Source organism: Pyrenophora tritici-repentis, chromosome 1, assembly GCF_003171515.1.
Source record: "Pyrenophora tritici-repentis strain M4 chromosome 1, whole genome shotgun sequence".
NCBI classification, from domain to species: Eukaryota; Fungi; Ascomycota; class Dothideomycetes; order Pleosporales; family Pleosporaceae; genus Pyrenophora; species Pyrenophora tritici-repentis.
Window position 1 is genome coordinate 9552153 of NC_089390.1, and position 19846 is coordinate 9571998.

General features: G+C 52.8%; 5 protein-coding genes across 5 annotated transcripts; 3 read left to right on the forward strand and 2 right to left on the reverse strand.

Moving 5' to 3' along the window:
• Positions 1-956: 956 nt before the first annotated feature.
• Positions 957-3211, reverse strand: PtrM4_036950 (CysJ, Sulfite reductase, alpha subunit (flavoprotein); the record flags this gene model as incomplete). Its single annotated transcript, XM_066104180.1, has 3 exons — positions 957-1032; positions 1103-1365; positions 1418-3211. The coding sequence occupies 3 exons, from the start codon at positions 3209-3211 to the stop codon at positions 957-959; spliced, it is 2133 nt and encodes a 710-aa protein (XP_065966382.1).
• A 1574-nt stretch (positions 3212-4785) lies between these two features.
• Positions 4786-12535, forward strand: PtrM4_036960 (cell morphogenesis protein (PAG1); the record flags this gene model as incomplete). The annotated part of the gene is made up of 2 exons (XM_066104181.1): positions 4786-4846; positions 4908-12535. The coding sequence occupies 2 exons, from the start codon at positions 4786-4788 to the stop codon at positions 12533-12535; spliced, it is 7689 nt and encodes a 2562-aa protein (XP_065966383.1).
• A 1850-nt stretch (positions 12536-14385) lies between these two features.
• PtrM4_036970 (uncharacterized protein) lies at positions 14386-15249 on the forward strand (the record flags this gene model as incomplete). The annotated part of the gene is made up of 1 exon (XM_001939490.2): positions 14386-15249. The coding sequence occupies one exon, from the start codon at positions 14386-14388 to the stop codon at positions 15247-15249; it is 864 nt and encodes a 287-aa protein (XP_001939525.2).
• Positions 15250-15816: 567 nt separating this feature from the next.
• Positions 15817-17071, forward strand: PtrM4_036980 (Exo-beta-1,3-glucanase; the record flags this gene model as incomplete). Its single annotated transcript, XM_001939491.2, has 2 exons — positions 15817-16351; positions 16407-17071. 2 exons carry the CDS (start codon positions 15817-15819, stop codon positions 17069-17071), a joined length of 1200 nt encoding a protein of 399 aa, XP_001939526.2.
• A 599-nt stretch (positions 17072-17670) lies between these two features.
• On the reverse strand, positions 17671-19846 carry PtrM4_036990 (uncharacterized protein; the record flags this gene model as incomplete). Its single annotated transcript, XM_066104182.1, has 3 exons — positions 17671-17675; positions 18352-19366; positions 19418-19846. 3 exons carry the CDS (start codon positions 19844-19846, stop codon positions 17671-17673), a joined length of 1449 nt encoding a protein of 482 aa, XP_065966384.1.

Here is a 19846-nt window from a genome sequence, read left to right on the forward strand (position 1 = left end):
GTTCCTCCTTCGCATACAGGCGGATCCGACGGCTCTCAGTTTGTACAGACCTGCTTGACCGTTGCTTCGTTACGACTCTGCTGATGTTACCCAGTTCAACCTCAAACCTGGCTTCCGGATCACCTCGCTACCATCAGCACAAAGGGGGAGAAACGGGGCGCAACGGCTCCTTCCATTCGTATCCGCGACGTGGTACAGACGCAGAATAGGACGCCCCGTATGAGCCTCGCAAGGGTCCATGGCGTTTCGAAACACTGCGTTACCGTCCTGCTAGGTATCGAGCCAGACGCCCCACACATGCTCAAGTTGTGGCGATGTGGGACTGGCCCTCGTTGGTTACCGTCAGGTGTCTGGATATGCCATGCGCGACCAGGAAAACTCAGAAGAAGACGCTTCCCCGGGTCTGTTGTGCGCTTCTTTATCGTACGCATGCTGATGCTGCCTTATATAACCATATATGTCTGCACCTTTGAGCAATTAGGGCTCGCCACGCAACAGTTTGCGAGCCAATGCAGCATGTTGGGGGCCGTCTTTTCGCCTCGTGATGGTCAGAGTTTGTCGTGAATTATCGCGGCGCAGGAACAGTCTAAAAACAGTCATGGCTGAGCCCCAAGTTGCAGATTGTTTTGTACGTAGGCGACAGGGTGAGGTTTGCAGAAGACATGAGGTTTGCGGGAGACGATCCCAATGACAGTCACAGCGTGCTATCCACCAATCGGGGCGGTGGACCAGGGCTAGCGGACGTTTGGTCTACCACGGCAGGGCCGCACAGCATTAGACTGTGCAGAGCTCAACACTGTCCTGATACAGCTTGACATCACCTGAGCAAGGTACGCGCATCAGTCCTGAGAATTGGTAATGATAATCTATTGTATGGTTAATTAACAACAGAAAATATGTAAAGTGGTGAGTGGTCAAACTTCCGTGGGCGGACTCTAGGCAACAAACCGAACCCTCTACCATCCACCACGGAATGCTGTCGTTGCTTCAAACGCCGTCGCAAAATAAAATGCACATGCAAGAACAGCCTTTCTAAACCGTTGTCTTTATATCTCATCATCATCATCATCATGACCAAACATCTTCCTGGTATTGATTCGACGCCCTCATTGCCTTGACAATTTCCTCTCCCTTTGTCTCTGGTACATTGCGGTATTTGGAGATGATCTTGCCGAGTAGGACATTTACTTCACGGGCCATGTGTGCGGCATCACCGCAGACGTAGAAGTAGGCCTTTTGCTCGAGCAGCCTGTTCACCTCTTCGCCCGCCTCCTCAAGCTTGTGCTGAACGTAGACCTTGTTAGGGCCGTCTCGCGAAAAGGCAGTATGCATTTCGAAGTTGTCGCCCATGATATCCTTATATTGCTGCATTCATGTTAGTAAAAGTTGGAAGTTTCTAGTTGTGACGATTACGTACCTCCCACTCCTTGGCGTACATGAAGTCCTCTGATTGTTTTCTGCATCCGAAGAAAAGAATGGTCTTGCCCACAGTTTGTCCGGCCTTTGTTTGCGCGGCTCGCTCCTGGACGAAAGCACGGAAAGGTGCGACACCAGTACCAGGACCAACCATGATGATAGGCTTTGATGGATCTGAGGGGAGCTTGAAGTTTGAGTGGCGGACATGTACCGGGACGTGGATACCATCGTACTTGTTGCGCGGTCCCGTGATAGCGTAGTCTAGGCCATGCGGATCCGGGTTGGGGTCGCCATGTTGCTTTTGCTTCAGCGCCAGAAGATAGTTGGTAGTGACTCCCTTGAGGGCATATGGTGCACCGGGCTTCTCGATGGATTCGACAACAGCAGTAATAGAGATCTTGTCTTTCTGGACCAGCGAAGATGAAGAGATGGAGTAGTAGCGGGGTTGAATCTTGACCATGGTCTCAAACAAGAAGCTGAAGGGAATCTTGTCCCACGTTACGCCCTTGCCAACAATCTCGAGGAGCTGTCCCAGGTTCAGGTTGCGATCGGTGACTTGCTCCTTGAAGTAGTCCTTGTCGCTACCAAGTTTCACCAATTCAGCCTTGATATCATCGTTGGGTGCGAACTGAGCCATTACAGAAACGAGTTGACGGGATACAGCAGCGTTGATTTCAATGTGGAAACGGACGGCGGCATCGTAGGTTGTCGGCGAAGGGAAGGGGACCTTGGCAGTGGGGTCAAGACCTCTGACAGCGATGACGGTGTGACGCTTGTCCTCCTTTCCGAGGACCTTGAACAGCCGATCGACTTCCTTGCCAGCGTTGTTGGGCCAGATGGCGATGTGATCACCGGTAGTGTAGGACAGGTTGGAGCCAGCGATGCTAATCTCCATGTGCAGGCAGTTTCGGTTGGGGGCATTGAAAAGCTCGGCGGATTCGACGATGGGGGCGATAAAGGGGTTGTTGGCGTTGAAAGGACCCTTTTGGTTGCCCTCGAGGTGGTTCTTGTTGGGCTCGCCCAGGTAGACAGTATCATCTTCGGCAGAAAGTTCTGGCTTCTCCCTGACGTCGAAGACGGGCTCGTATGAAGCCTCGCGCTCTTCCAAGCCCATCTTTTCAGCAACAGCAGCCCACATGGGCTCCTTCCAGGCGAGAAAGTCCTCTTCCATTGTACCAGCACCATCGTCGCCCTCGCCAGCAGCGCCCAGTCTGGTAGCACCAAGCCTTGTCAAGTATTTGTCGACGTTGCGAACCATGGAGTTGTAGTGTTCATATGTGTTGTTTCCAAGACCGAAAGCGACGTAGTTGAGCTTTGAGAGGGGCTTATCGTCGATGCTGCCACCTTCGGAGAAGGAGACATCTTCGGAACCAAGGAACTCGTAGAATTCGACAGCGTTATCGGTGGGCTCGCCCTCGCCGTACGTGGCCAGGACGAAGACAGCGAGCTTATCTTCGGGGAAGGTGTCGAGGTTGTCAAAGTCGTATTCCTCCAAGTCGGCGACCATGGTCTTGAGGCCGAAGCGGGAAGACCCCTCCTTGGATATGCGCGAGGCATAGTCTTCGGCAGTACCAGTCTGGCTACCGTAGAAGACGACGCAGTTCTTGTCCGTCTCCTCCATCTTCTCTATTATGTTGCGTGACTTGCCAGCCTTTGCGGCGCCATTGGCCACACTCAGCGAACTGCCATAGGGGTCTGCGGTGACGCCCCAGTAGGTGCCCTTTGTGAAGTAGGCAACCGTGCCGACCAAGAGTGCGGCCAAGACGAGAATGTCCAGCGTGTCGAGTTGCGCCATGGTGTTGAAGGGGTGAGAGGAGAAGAATCGGAGCAAAACGGAGGGGCAACGAACGTTTTGGACACGGTATTTAGTCGCCGTCCGGAAAGAGACAAGCGAGATGGGGATATTTGGACGCAGATATGCGGCATCAACGGAGGTGTGTCGGGGGTGTGAGTGCCCCGTGCGTCTCTAAGCCGCGCTGTCGACTATGCCTAATCCTTGGACGGACGACCTCGGGAGCCGTAGGACCAAGATGCAAATGAGAGTTTCTTCTCGACGTGTCACACATGTCCTACACCGCCGCATGCACCGCTGCTACTAGGTAGCCAAACAAAGTGGTGCCGTCACTGACTGGGATGCTGGACCCTTGGTTCAGCCGACGGGTTCCGCTATCATTCCGGCTGCGAGCTGGTCGAAACACAAGACGCCCGAGGTTCGCTACGCTTCTATGATGATACGATTACACCCCTACGGCCAGGCCGACCGGCACTTTTGCGGGGCAGAGAATGTTCAATGCTACTGTGGCGGAAAAGTCAAGTCGGAACATGGGCGACCGAGTGACATGGTTGCAGTTGCGCGATACGTGCCATACGATCGGAAAATCGAGGCGACGGCTGTCTACGCAGTCAGCACGGCAAGACATAATGTTGGAGCCGACATTGCGAACAAATCGGCATGCCCAAATCAACGTCTTGAAGTCGATACTGGGTGTTGTACATGCGTATAGAGGGACTCTGGCCAGAATCATTCCGACGTTGAATATAGTGTACCTATATACTGTATGGACATGCAACATTTGAAGGAAGCGCAATCCCGGAACTCCTCCCGTCACATGTCAAGGCGATAAGCGACATCTGTCGGGAATCTTCCGACCGCCAAGATGCGCCCCAGCGAGCCTTGAACGAGTTAGCCCCGCCTATGTCTATGTATAAACGTATATGTACTGGTGTATATACCAGTAGACGGCGAGTTCAGAGGTGCTCTATACTGTACATCACGTGTTCATGCAAGGTCCCATCATACATGCAAACATTAGGTCAGCCTTGAGTTTGTGAGACTCGCATGACGCAGGTAATATTGCCATCTGGTGTGAATGCCACCACGGAATCCCGTCTTGGAAGCTTACTTTGTCCGATGGTCAATTGCTACGTGTTCAGTCGGTATGTAATGTCGGGCACAGTAGGCGGACGACCACGTGGAAATGCATCGGATGCTTCAAGTCCGACAGAGGCTGGAGGCGTGATGACGCCTCGCGCCAACATTGGCCCGATGCGGCTAGGTTGGTCAGGAACCAGAGCAGGGGTCTACACGGCCATTTCACCCACCTCCAAAGACGATCCATGACCGCCCTCGAGACCCTTTCACCGGCCCTACTTGCGTCTTGAGCCACTCTGGACTATAGGGCCACCGCAATCTTTCCGGGACGCGGAAGATGCTGCACGTGAAGCCAGCGGCATGTGTAAGTATACATCCTCTTCCCTGGTCAAAGTACAATAGTCGCCTCCAGACCGTGCGAGGTACCGTGAAACGCACTCCGCACGCGGCCTGGGTCCTGACTGTATCGGCCTCTACCGTGGGCTATTGCGCCCAATATGGACGTCGATGCCTCGGTGTGCTGGAACAATCGTGTGCTGACCCCTGTGTGTGCCCAATGTAGCTGCTTTCCCTCTCCTGCAAGCTCGACCAGCTGCCGGACATGTGCCACACCATATAGACAAGTCGTCGCCCACATCGCGTGAACCCAGCCAGACCCGTGGCCGCGCCCTGACTGCCTCGTCTCGGTCCATTGCCTCGCGCTCTCAGACGCCGGCCGCAAAGGGTGCCAGTAGTAATTCGAGCCCCGACCGCACCTTCCACTCGCTTGAGCGCAAGCCGTCGGGCTCGTACGCCCACAATCGCAACACGTCCATCGTCCACGGCATCCAGCACTCGCGGAACACCAGCTACGTAAATTCCCCCGCCACGAGTCCGCTGAGTCCACACATTATTGCTGCCGCGGCAGGTGCCACCATCGATGGAGCCGTCATGTCGCAGGAATCTATAGCGGATGCCTTTGCCGCCAACGGCATGCAGCCGGGCGCGGGCGCGGGCAGTGTCACTGGCAACGTCTACGGCCTGGCAGGAGCCCAGGCTGCAGCGAGCGATGGCAGCATCACCCAGCGCCGACCGGAGCGAGCACCCAGCTCGCGCTCTTCGCGCAAAGGCCACAACCACCACCGCTCCCAGTCGAGGCACCCGCCGCACCCCCACGAGCTCAAGACGGTCGGCGAATATGCCCTGCACCACCTGTTCAACGCCTTTATCAGCCAGGCAGAGCACAAGATCAACCAGTGCATGACCGAGCGCGGCCAGCCTGAAGTGAGGGTTGAGGCGGTTTGCGGGCCCGGAGTAGACCCCACCTTCGACCAGCTCATAGCTGCCCTGGGCCATATAGCGCGCCACAAGCCAAAGCCGCTCATAGACACCATCATGCTATGGCGCAAGGCCAAGAGCGAGGAGGCCTCCAAACAGCGCACCCAGCTGCTCAACGCGAGGCAGGCCAGTCCGATAGCCCATCCTCATCCCTCACTGTCTCGTCGAAACACCGAGTCGACGCAGCAGCCAGACAGCCAATCTGCAAATTCCATGGCACCTGGCCCTGACTACATCATCGCTCTGCAGCAGACCGTAACTCAGGCCGAACAGCGCTCTACTGTCTCGACCTATCTCCTGTGTCGCGTGCTAATTGAGATTATGACCCAGACCGATCTCAAAAACCTCACTTTGGAAATGGCCGAGCGTCTTCTTGGCCTGTTCTATGGCCAGCTCAGCACTGTTGACCCTGACCTGGTGGACATTTCGCCCCTCAATCTCGCCAACTGGACCATCTACAGCCAGCTGCTCGGTGTACTGAGTGGCCTCATCTTCAAAGAGGTGCAGGAAAGATTCGTGGCCGACTTGAAGGTTGTTGATGGCCACCTGTCTATCAAGAATCAGTATAATCGAGACCATGAGGCCAAAGGAGCCCTACTGATTCGCGCTCTGAGACACCTGAAAGTGGATTCCTATCCCGAAGAGAGCTGGGACCAGACCTGCGATTTCATGCTTTCCATGGCGAAACTCTTCACCAGTGCCCATGGCCAGCCAGTCAAGTATGCTTACTGTCAAGTCCTCAGGGAGCTGTTGCTCCGCATCGCCTCAAAGGCCACGGTGGAGCTTGACGCACCCAAGTGGAAGACTGTAATCGAGATGATGAAGCAACGCGCGGCCATACTCATCGGAAAGCCCAAGCACTGGCAGGAAGCCTTTCCACTGATGGCAGCAATCTTGTGTGCTTCTCCAACCGACGTATTCCTCTCACAGTGGCTCGCATTAGTGCTTTCCACGCAGCCAAGGCTCAAGGAACGCGCTACTAGGGCCATTGCTCTCCGCGGTATTTGCCGACTTGTATGGACATACATATACAGGCGCGGTACCGAGGCTCCCAACATAGCCGTGCGCCGACTAGATGAAATTATACGCATGGTATTCCTACCAGGAAGACGCTCGTATCTTTCAACCGAATCGGCCATTGCGGAACCGCTGATACAACTCACGCGCATCATTGGCTACAAGTATCAGGACCTTTGCTTCAAAACCATAATTTTTCCTCTACTCAATTCGGAAATGTTTACTTCCGGACGAGAGTTGCGCGTTGAGAATCTGGAACCGGACCGCATGGTTATAGGTATTCGCTCATTTCTCGCCATCATGGCAGATCTTGAGAATACCGAACAACCTCCATTTCCGCTTACCTTTGAATACGATCCGAATGCCGTCTTCAGTGAGCTACCTGCTCTTCCATCAAGTCCGCGACCTATGCATCCTTTGCCTATAAAGTCCACCCTCCTCAAGGAAGAGCGTCTCTCCCGCCCTGTCAACTTTACTGGCTTTGCAGAGGTGGCAAAAGAGTACTACAACCGCTTCTGCAAAATCCTTGGCGAGATCACCATCATATGCGACAACGCTTTTGGCGGCCAAGCCGTGCTGGACGAGAAATTCTCTTTGCAGACACCCAAGACGCCCATGGCTGATGCCTTCAGCTTCGGTCGTCGCGAAGATTACCTGACAACGACCGATCCCCGTCAAGGGTTTTACGACTTACTGCATGTTGCCGTCCAGGCGCTGCCTCGGTGCCTGTCCCCACACATACCCATAAATGCACTTGTGAACTTGTTGTGCACTGGAACAGCACACGTCCAGAGCAATATTGCCATGTCCTCAGCTCAATCGCTCAAGTCCATAGCACGTCAGTCATACGCGCAAACCGTTACGATTGGATTTGCACGCTTCATCTTTAATTTCGATGATCGTTATGCTACCATGTCGGACGGCGGCATGCTTGGGGCTGGACATATTGAAAACACATTGAAGCTCTATGTTGAACTACTGCAAATATGGATCGAGGAGATCAAGCGGAAAACTCGCAAAGCAGCGCTAGACACTCCTGATGACGGTTCTGGCAACAGGGCTGCTCAGCTTGATCTTTCTTCCGTATGGGCTCACGTTGATGAGGTCGAGTCTCACGGCCTGTTTTTCCTGTGCTCGCCTTCACGTCGTGTTCGTTCCTACGCTGTCACCGTGCTCCGCCTTGTTACCGAATTCGATACGGCTTTGGGTGGGTCCAGCACACGGATCATCCGCGTAATGGAGGGTAGTCCGCAGAGAGTGCTTGACATTAGCGATGAAAAGCTGTCCCTAGCTGAGCGGAGTCGTCTGCAACGTGGTATGCGCAAAAGCAACGTACACAGCACACTGGTGGAATTGTGTGGCAGCGATGTCCCTTACGACGCCACACTATGGTTCAAGATCTTCCCGAACCTGATACGCATCAGCTTCGAAGTCTGTCCCTTTGCTTCGACACTCACTCGGGATATCGTTTGTGCAAGACTGTCTCAGATGTACAGGACGCTTTCCTCCCTCTCCGAAGGCCAACGTTCAACGCCTTACTCGCCGTATGAGCCTAGCGGGAGCAAGCCCAGCGGTCGGTTGGCTTCTACCGCTCCGGAAGTCATCATCGAACAATGGAAGCTCTATCTCATCTTTGCTTTTACGACATTGACGAGCTTGGGCCCAACGGCTGCGTCGGCCACACAAGGACAACATTCGCGGAAGAGCTCCAAGTCGTCACAAACTAGTACCAACAAACTGCATACCGCTACCGAGTTATTTGCCAAGGTTCTCCCGTTCTTGTCAGTGGACAATGTCGCCATACGAGACGCCGCAGTCATCGGGCTCGGCTCCGTCAATCTGAATCTTTACCGTACGCTACTTGAGTCGCTTCAAGGCATCGTGGCTGCTTGTGCCGAAGAAGCCAAGACTCGAATGGGCAACCACAACAGAACCATCAGTAGCCCACGCCCCATGAACTTCCGGACCGATCACCTCCGAACGGAGATCACACATGTATACAAGTTGACATCACAACAATTTCTTAAACTTCCAGAGGCCCACAATGACGAGTGGATAATCAATAATCTAATGAACTACACCAAGGACCTGAGAATTTTTCTCAGCGATACCGAAGTTCAGCTTGAGGTACGATATCTGAAGCTGCGCACGCACTACTGTGGCTTGGTAGAAGTATTATTTGAGGGCATCAACAAGACCAGCGACCCCCTACGCTGGATGCCATTTCAAGCTCGCAAAGCAGCTTTTACGTTGATGGAAGAGTGGTGCGGATACTCCGCGAACCAAGCTCAGATCCGCCAGCGAGAAGAACACATGCGACGTTCTATACTTGACCGGGCGATAGAAGCGGACAACAAAGGCAATGTGACTGCCGCTCTCGAAATCGAGAAGCGGGATCTCCGGACTGCAGCTCTGAGCGCCATGGCTGCATTATGTGGTGGGCCAGTCAGCATCACGACGGACAGCAAAGTGTTACTCCAGTTCGATGTCAGTCGTATGCTTTCGTGGATTCAGAGCATCTTCGAAACCCCGAGCGACCGAACGCACGCTATCGGTCGTCGGGCACTGTCCAACCTCATCCTGCACAACCGCGAGCACCCATATCTGCTGGACAAGGCAATCGAAATGTGCTATCTTGCTGTAAACAGCAAAGCGCTCGACAGCTACTTTGAAGTTGTCGCCCAAGTTCTTACCCAGCACGAGGACTACACATTACCATTTTGGAAGGTGCTAAGTGCAGGTCTCTATACACTGGGACATGAGAATAGTGAGATACGTATGAAGTCTGCCCGGTTGCTTCGCACACTTGAAGCCCGTGAAGGAAAGAACTCGAAGTTGCAAGACCTGGATATCAGCATCTCGGACAAAACAGTCGCTGTTTACAAGCTTGCCCAATTCGAGACCTCCCGCAGGCTCGCCAAACAACATTCCGAACTTGCTTTTTTGGTATTTTCGCAATTCTCATTCTACTTCAAAGAGCTCCAGCCTGATCACAAGCGTAACATGGTCGCTGCTATGCTTCCATGGGTGCAATCAGTCGAATTGCAAGTAAATCCGGATGGAGGACCAACAGGCAACTCATACATGCTCCTCGTCAACCTTTTCGAGATCACCTACACTTCTGGAAATGCACTACACAACGAGATTCAAGCACTCTGGCAAGCATTAGCAACAGGGCCGTACGGGGGAAACGTGCAGCTCATTCTGAACTTCATCATCAGCCTCTGTTTGGACAAGCGAGAGCAGAACTATGTCGACTACTCGAAGCAAATCGTAGTTCATTTATCCAGTACTCCCGCAGGCTTAAAGGTGATTGAATTTTTGCTCCTACAGATCAACCCACGGTCTATGGTGAGCGAGAAGCGCGAACCCATGCCACCACCGCCGGATGCGGCTAACCTCCCCTACCTGGTCGATCTCACAACAGTGTTGCCGAGTAGCAACAAGCAGTCCGGCTTTGCCTTGGGACAGGTCTGTCTCATCATGCTGGTAGACCTCATGGTTTCGCCAGTTGAACTTGCCAAAGAGCACATTCCGTTGCTTCTGCAAGTGGTTCTCGTGCTCTGGGACCACTACACTGCAGTTGTTCAAGACCAAGCTCGCGAGATGCTTGTACATCTCATTCACGAATTAGTCATCTCTAAGATCGAGGATGATACTCCAGGCATCGACAAAAGGTCTATCGAAGACTTTGTTGAAGGCATCCGTCAGCGTGACAGCAAGGTGGTATGGAGTTATGACGATAAAAACGGAAAAGACACCGCAGACTCAACAACAAAGGTGCCTGAGCCCATGGAATACGTTGCTGCAGAGGTGATGAAATTCTTTTCGTTCGCTTATCCGGGACTAAGAGAAGCCTGGGGAAGAGTGGCTCTTCATTGGGCTACATCTTGCCCAGTCCGACACATCGCATGTCGATCATTCCAGCTTTTCCGTTGCATACTCAGCTCGCTCGACCAGCAGATGCTCTCCGACATGCTTGCAAGACTTTCAAACACTATTTCCGATGAGGAGAGTGACATACAGACCTTTTCCATGGAGATATTGACAACTTTACGAACCATCATCGAAGCCTTGGCACCCGAAGATCTCATCCAGTATCCACAACTGTTCTGGACCACCTGCGCATGTTTGGACACGATACACGAAGGCGAGTTCATGGAAAGTCTGCTCATGCTAGACAAGTTTCTTGACAAGCTCGACTTGGGCGATGAGGACGTGCTCACCACCTTGGAAGAGAGTTGCCCGGATAAATGGGAAGGCAAGTTTGAAGGCCTCGCCCAATTAACGTACAAGGGCATACGCTCTAGTATATGTCTCGATCGTTCTTTACGAATCCTGGAGAGGCTAGTAGTCTTGCCCTCCAGTCGCATCGTGGGCGATGACAGCCGACTGATGTATACTATTCTCGCAAACCTACCGAGGTTCCTCCGTTCCTTCGACCCGACAGTGAAAGACCCAAGCATTAGAGCGACAGCCGAAGTGCTTGCTCAGGTGGCCGAGCAGTACTACCAGTGCACGCCACTTGCCGAAGCCCTGACCGCAATCGCTATGAAGCGATATCGACACGAGAAGGACTTCCTCGCGCAGATCATGTCGACGATACGTACGGCATTCTCCCCAGAAAACGAGTTTGGTAGCCTGGTTTTCCTTCTTGGGCTACTGATGAACAAGATCGATTGGATGAAGATCAACACCATGGAAGTTCTGTGTGTTCTCTTACCGGAGATTGATATGCGTCGACCAGACATGGCCGCCAAAGGGTCTGATCTCTTTTCGCCACTTCTGCGATTACTGCAAACCGCCTACTGCCCCCAAGCTCTGAGGGTCCTGGATTACGTCATCAATCTCAATATGACGAGCACATTAACGCCGTTTGACAAACAACACATTCGCATGAGCATGGCCGGCTCACACTCTACCAGAGGGTACAAGAAACAGTTTGAAAAGACACAGTCGCTTTATGGCATTCCTGAGGACAGTGGCTGGTCGATCCCGATACCTGCTTTGCATTCGCAGTTGACGAGAGCAAATGTCCACGCCGTCTTCTACACCTGCGGCCATTATGGTGACTTACATGCATCCGAGAACGAAACGCCAAAGGTGGAGTTCCGCCAGGAGGAGTTTCCCTTCAGCCCACTATCCGACTACCACCGAACAGCAACCATGACATCTGAAGACACTCGAGGGGATAGTCACATTGGCGAACTCGTCATGAAACTGGATAGCCTTGATGACTTCTTCGAGGATGATGATGATGCCGAGACGTTGACGGACTTGCCCAACTTCTCTTCATCGGGACGATACATGAATTCACCCTACTCACACGACATGCGCGAAAACCTTTACGATCAACAAACTGCGCCAATTCTAAACAAGTCACTCACACGAAACGCAAGCGTGACATCTTTTCAGTCGGGCTTCATATCTGACGTGAAGCTCTCGCCCGCCAGAGACCCTGGCGTCATGACACCCGGGGCGTTCAGTTCTTTTGCCGGCCCCTCTTCCACTTCCGGCCTGTCCACCACAAGCAACTCGTCCCGCCCAGGCCTCCACGCCCGCTCTGCAACATCACCGTCTGCCCCCAACCAACAGCAGCGCATCTCCCCGTCTCTTACATCGACCGCCTTGGAAGAGCAAGGTGAAACCTTTTCCGACGACGAGTACGCTACCGGCCGCTCGAACAGCACAGACAAGAGCGGGACCTTTAATCTAGAAAACATCATCAAGCCCGTCGCTCACGATACGAGGAGCCGGTTCCGAAGTGGCATGAGGAGATTGACGGGTGGAGGCGGCGACAACAAGGAAGGTGCAAAGACGAGAGATGCAATCAAGTTGGCGTTGCAGAAGAGCCCACAGGTACCAAAAGTACCGGATATTTATCTCGTAAACCCCAAGAGTGCGGATCTATAAGGCGTATATACGGCGGGATGATATTACGAAGCGATTTTGAATAACAGGAAAATGTACGGCAGTGAGGGATAGCGGCAAACTATGTAGGAGGGATATGTGATCAGGGAAGAAGGAAAAAAAAGGAGGGACGGCGGGGAGTAGCATAGCGGGCGTTTTTTTTTTCCATGTCTGATTTACTTGAGGGTTTACCTGTTGTTGTGGTTTGGCAAGATACCAGAAAAACGATCCTTTCTTTGTTGTTATTGTATTGTTTGCGAGATACCATTTTTGGGTGGGTTCTGAAGGTGTTTTTCAACACGATACCTTGGTCTTTTTCACTGATGTTGGGTATAAAATGGAGAGAGAATTCATGCACTTGAGCGACGCAATAAATAACACATGCATATGGAAACAGCTTGATCATTCGCTTGAAGTCCGCATCCATGGCAGGAAACACGAATGTCGGATACCCAGCCTTAACTACCACAGTCTTCCCAACCCAGCACACATCTTCAGCTACATGTTTAGCGCATAGTACTAGGACTAGCTAGTTTCTCTTTCTCTCAAATCCGGTACGCATACGCACGTTAAACACGCCGCATCTGCCTCATCTAGCAAGTTGAGCCATTTCAGTTCAGCCCTAAGTTCTAGATTCCAGATTCCGGTAACCTTGTGGCTGGCTGGGCTGGCTGGGCTAGTTAGAGGGTGGCTGACACCATCAAACATTCGCGCCCAACATCGGCTAGCTAGACATACAAAACCGGTGTCGCCTACTTTAGTTTTTGCGACTAGAAATCCCGGGGATATGGATGGCGCACCGCCAGATCCCGCAGACGGATCTATGATTAACTAGGGGATCTGGGTTGTGGAGGTGTTTTTTTTAGCGCGCGCAACGCCGCATTAACTTACCGCACCGCAGCACCACACCTGAGCTGAAGCTGAAAAAGCTAGTGCAACATCAGTACCAAGATAATGCGTGTAAGGCTGAGAAAGCTGAGGAATAGCCGCGTACGTTTATACTTCTTACCTTTGCATCGCTGAGGTGCGCGTTTACGCCACATCTTGGTTTTAGTTAATTGCGTTGGCGGTTGGCGGTGAAGAGCACGTACGATAGACGGGGATGTGTATCAACGTTACACAAGACAAGGTCATACACACAGACGGTTACGACTGGCTGTGTGAGGTTGTTGGATGAGGGGATGCGGGCGAAGACAGCTACCCATCACACGTAGATTACCACCCGTTATTTTGTGTCACTACCTCAATCCGATTTGGAGGTTTTGTGAACGAATTAGGATAGGCGTGGCTTTTCGCGTGTTTGGAAACAAACTTTTTGGGAATCAATGTTTATTTGTTTAATCAACCTGTTTCGAGTTGTCGCTCGCGTTGTGGAAGATGTGTTTGTTGAGGTAGTCAAGGCTGGGCGAAAGACATGTGTCAGCGGATGGGGGTGCTGAAACGCACCACTGCTACTGCGACAGTGACAGTTAGTGACATTTGCGACTTACGTCTGCGACTACGTCTATCGCCCAGGCCGAACTTAGCCTCAATCTTCGTAAGTGTTCTGGAAAGTTTCTGTGCTGGGGGGGTAAGCTTCTGTGCAGTGTTGGTGCGTTGCTGGCGCGGGTGGTAGTGGTAGTGGTAGTGCTGGCGGTGGTGGCTGCTGCTGCTGTTGTTACATGTCACTTGTGCAATTTCCCTGGCTAGTTGCTGGCTAGGTCAGGTACACATGATATAAACCTCATCGGAGAATACTTTTGTTCCAGAAGAAAAAACGTTCCTTTTCTTTTCCGCTACTACCACCGGTTTCCAGACACGCACACACCAAGCTTACGAATATTTTACCGCAACAACCTGCTTTTGGCGGCAACATGAACAACGATCATCAGGGTGCGAGGGTCTACCTCATTCATACGGCACAACATCCACGTCCTTTTCTCACTACGGTACCTTTTGTGGCCCGCGACTTTGCGGCTTGGGGGTATCGTGTTGATCACCATGCTGCGGATTCGGCGTATATTGTGGAAGTGAGGGCGAGGGAGAAGATGCAGCATATGCGGCGGAAAGCGCGGAGTGCGAGTCGGCGGACCAAACTCATGGAGATATGGGCGCATGAAGTGCTGGAGAGGAAAAGAGGAGAGAGAGGCAATGTCAGCATGACAACACCAGCAGAAGAGGTAGATACCGGGTTTGGCGCGATAGAAGCCCGGGTGAAGAAAGCGGGTGATGTAGTCCAGGACTTCATCAATGGCGTTGCGGCTCTTGGTAGTGAGTGCGATTGCTCCATCCCCATGTCCCTGGATGACATCTTGCTGGGACCAGGCGCTGATTTCCGCAAAGACGGTAAAAACGTCTCAATGCGACATTCTCAACAGACCATAGCGACGAAGTATACTCGTCTTCTATACGCTGTCCGGTACAACCCCAACACACCGCTACCAGCGTGGTCGAACCCCGACATCGTATACGCAGATCAAGTCATCCTAGAGTTCTCGCATCACGAAGCGATCCAAAAAGAACATCTTGTACACGCGGTGAGCAGCGCGATTGGCAAAAACGAGGGACGCATGGGGAGGGTGGAAAAGTGTACGCGGACGGGTGTGAAGCGGGTGTTATTATGGGTAGATGTTGGGGATGTCTTGATGGGAGCAGCAGGATTTGTTGAAGAGGGGGAAGTGGATCCGGTGCCGAAGTACGAGAGGGGAGAAGGGCCGCCGGTGTACGTGAAGGGGTGATTGAAAGAGATCGTGGGTGAGACCAGACGACGATCTCCAATCTAGAATAGGCCCCTGATGGAGAGGCGTCTATACTTAGTCTCCAGTGCGTGTCGTATTACTTGCACATCGCTCGTGTTCATTCTCACAACGCTCGTGCTGGCGCTCGATAGCTAATGATGTTATTAGGCACCGAGTTCGAAGGGGAATCGGGGTAATATAACTCGTTTGCGCGCGGTTTCACATGCCAACAAAGCGTGGCTAGACGTGGCTGAGCTCTGGCCAAATAAGACAGGCTGACGGATTGGACTTGGCGCCAAGGTGGCATGTCATTCTAGTGTGACGGCGTAGCGTCAGGGTGTCCAATCAAGTTGCCCCAGACCCCAGTTTGCCAATTACGGGGTAAGCCGGTCGTGAATGATGGCTCCGTCACGGAGAAAGTGAATGGGGGTTCCTTTTCCAACTCTTCTACTCTTCCACACAGCGCTTCTTTGCTGACTCCACGCTCTCTACCACCTCTTCTTTCTCCCTTTCCCCAGCATTTCTGTTTTCCAAATACTGTCACTCTCTCAACCCTCTCTAACAATCATGCGTTTCTCTACTGCACTTGCCTTCGCGGCAGCTGCTATCGGCAGCGCGCTTGCGCAAGACCCCATCATGGGCTTCAACAGCGGCTCCACCGATGACAAGGGCAATGCGAAGACCCAGGACGACTTCGAGAAGGAGTTCCGCACGGCGAAGGGCCTCCAGGGCGCGCCGGGCAACTTCACCACCATCCGCCTTTACACCAACATTCAGCAGGGATCCGACAATGAGCCCATTGCTGCCTTCCCGGCTGCCATCGCCACCAACACGAAGCTTCTGCTTGGTATCTGGGCCTCGGGAACCAACAACATCGACGGTGAGCTCAAGGCATTGAGCGCTGCAGTCAAGCAGTACGGCACCAAGCTCACAGATCTCATTGTCGGTTGCTCGGTCGGTAGCGAGGATTTGTACCGCAACTCGGTAGACGGTGTCAAGGCCAAGGCTGGTGTTGGTAACAGCGCCGAGTTGATTGTAAAGTTCATCAAGGACACTCGCCAGGCTCTCGCAAACACACCTCTCAAGGACGTCAAGATCACCCGTAAGTATCCTTGTGCGAAAACTGCGTGAGCTCAGTGCTGACTGTATCCGATTAGACGTCGACACCTGGACTGCTTGGGTCAACTCTTCCAACAAGGCCGTCATTGACGAACTCGACTTCCTTTCCGTAAACGCATTCCCCTTTTACGAGGAGGAGCACGACAACACCATCGACAACGCAGGCAAGCTTCTGAGCAGCGCCATCAGCGCAGTCGAGGGCGTAGCAGGAGGCAAGGACGTCTGGCTCACCGAGACTGGCTGGGCATACAGCGGCCCTGATTTCGGCAAGGCCAAGTCGACCGTCGACAACGCTGCCAAGTACTGGACCGACGTCGGCTGCTCGCTCTTCGGCAAGAGGAACACCTTCTGGTACACTCTGCGCGACGCCAACCCAGCCAACAAGGTCAAGTTCGCCATCACTGACAACCTGAGCACCACTCCTCGCTTCAACCTCTCTTGCCCTGCCAAGAAAGACCTGCCTAACCCGGAGACCATCACCAACGGCAACATCACCAGCGCTAGGAACACTACCTCCAACGGCGGTAGCAACTCCACTGGCGGTAGCAGCAGCAGCGGCGGAAACGGCGGCAGCCCTGCCAACGGCGGTCCTACACCAACCGGAACCATGCCTCCCCAGTCCACCGGTGCGGGAGCCGTCAACTCGGTCTCCGTGTCCATGCTCCTTTCCGTCATCTTTGCCGCCGCCGCCTGGGCCTTGTAAGCGACCGAGACGATTCCGAAAGTTGATGTTCATTGTGACCATCTCTTTTATTTCCGGTCGAGGAAGAGAACGTTCGTGAAGGATGGGTGCCTGCTAGCTAGCTACACCCCGATCAACCTTGAGAGCGGCTGGCTCGCACGAATAATAATTTTGTAATATAAAATGGAAGAAGTTGATTGTGTGCGATGGCCACAATGTCGATCATGATATTTGCTTCCATGTCGTTTTTGTTTTTGGTGCAATGATGGTGTGAAGTGACGTTCGTGGAGTGGATGTGGAGAGGTGTTGAGGAAGATGGCTAAACTAGCGAAGACTGCGTCATTTACCCCCCACTTTATTCATCTATCGGTCTCTACTTAGTGGATAAATAAGGTTTGTATCTGGATTCGCATCTGATGCATGCTGACCTTTATCCCACTACCTATCAGTCCGTTCTATCTCCCATCTCGCCGCCTATCAACCTAATCCACCACCCATCAACCCATCACTCCCTATCCCTGTCCCCGTCCCTACTCCTCTCCCTACTCCCCTCCCCCTCCCCACTCCTACTAAGCACCCTCGAGCTATTCTTCGGAAACCTCCGCTCAGGCAAATTACACCTACACTCTAAATCAGCCTCGTCACTAGAGTAAAAGAGTGAAGGGCTGCCTGTTCTGTACCGTCGTTGTATACTGCCGCTTGTGGGTGTCATGTAGTGTGGGATGAGAGATGAGGAAGACGGACGGGCTGATGTGTTCGAGGCAGAGGTTGAAGAAGGCGGGAGGGATGTGGTGAAGGGGTGGGAGAAGTTGCGGGTGTGGGGGAGGGGGGCATGGGTGGTAGTGGGGTTGATGGGGGTGATTGCTGAGGCGTGCGGGTGGATGGTGTGGGTGAAGAAGGTGTTGTTGATGGTGGTGGTGCGTCGTGTGTTTGCTGCGGTCTAGAGGATGTTCGCTGGGGTATTATGGACGTTAGCATGGATGTTGAACGTGCTTCTGGCGTGCTTGTAGATGCTTTTGTTAACGGACGCGCGGCTGTTTGTGGTCGGGGGCGGGGTGTTTTCAATCCGCGAGATGTTCTTGCGGGCGTTTGTCTGTATCGTGCCGGTAACTTAGGAGGCGTGTCTGCGTTTGTAGATATGGGGAGTTGGCTTGGTGTTTTGGCGCCCCTGGAGTTCGATCTGTATCTCGCTGGGAGCTTTGTTGGGGTGTTTATGGTGGAGGAGACGGGAAGTCTGCTTGGAGATTCAGCATCCTTGCGGCTGAACATTCTGGCTATTAGAGAAGGCTGTGACGACTCACTTTCGCCGGGTTCCATTGTTCTTGTTATCTCTTCTTTCGTCTCCTTTTTTCCTCCATTTCCTCCTGCTTTCTCATGCTCATCTAGCAATTCTTGGAAGTGGATGGCTTGGAGGATCAGTACCCGGGGAGTGACGTTGATGTCGTTGGGAAAGCATTCGAACATGTATTCGGTAAAGGCAGCCCAGCTCTTTATGTGGTCAGGCAGTGGGTACCTCCTCGTCTTTACCTGGTAAGCTTCTCGGAGGCAGGGAGGAATCGGCTTTCCGCCCATGATGATGGATAGCATGGATCTTTGTTTTGCAATCAGTTCCTTTGCTTCGTGGATGCGCTTGCGTTTAGTGCCCACCAGGTTGGCATGGACACGGCTAAGGCTTGGTTCGAGAATGCATCTGAATGGGACGTCGAATAGATAGCTATCGATGTCGGCATACGGTATAGAGGGTGACGGGTCACCAAAAAACGTCCTAGCGTCAGTGTACGTAGACGAAGAAGACGTGGAGGTGTTCACTCCGCCTTCATCGTCGTGATTTCTGTTGGAACGCAAAGCATTGCATGTCTTCGGCACTAACGTGTACTCCGGATCATACCGATAGCTAAGACCACACACGTATTCACATCCTTGCTCCAAATTACCGAAAAGCCACTCCCAAGGCTCTACAATCTGTCTGTTCATAGAGTGGACGATCCTTTCTACGGCCTCTTTCGCTACCCTAGAGTCGAGATAGAAATTTGTCCTCGCAGACAAGGTCCCTGGTAATACTTTGGCAGTGTTGAGGTACTTGAGCGGGGCGGTACCCATTATATAGACGCATACTGGCGTCGGAAATGGTGTAAGAGGTGCGATATCCTCCCACCTTTTCTCCCAATCCGGTTTCGAAGGCAAGCGTTCGATACCGCGACCGAAGACTCGGAGTACGGTACAGATGGCGTATGGATGTGCGCTGATTACTCCTACGTAGTCTGTCTGTGAGGCGAGCTTGCCTATGTCGTAGTGTTCAGTCAAGACTCTTAGCATCTGTACAGTGTCAGTAATCTTCCACCGCTTGTTCCCCCATTCTATGCTTACCCTTGTAGCGCGTTTTTGGCTACGATAGCCATTCACTACCAGCAGTTGCGTGACCCACCAGATGCGGCGATCCATGTGTATCCACTGACTTACGAAGCAGTGGCCAATGTGCTTGCGACCCCTGGCCACTGCCGTGATCAGAACATTGTTTGCACCATCCGGTAGACACTTTGCTTTCAACGCAGCCATTCCACTCCATGCGCCATACTCGGACAAGAATTGTTTTGCGCATATTTCCAGCAGACTCTGCGTTATCTTGCTTTCTGGTGTTATGCGATAGACGACATCTTCTTCTATATCTGGATCCTTGAGCAGTTGGTTGGGTTCGCCGCGTATACGGTATTCGGCGGCTATTGTGCTAGAGGGAGTCTCGAACATGTCTCCTGTGAGTTCCGTGTGCGGGATCGGTGCTTGCTGGTGGTTATACAT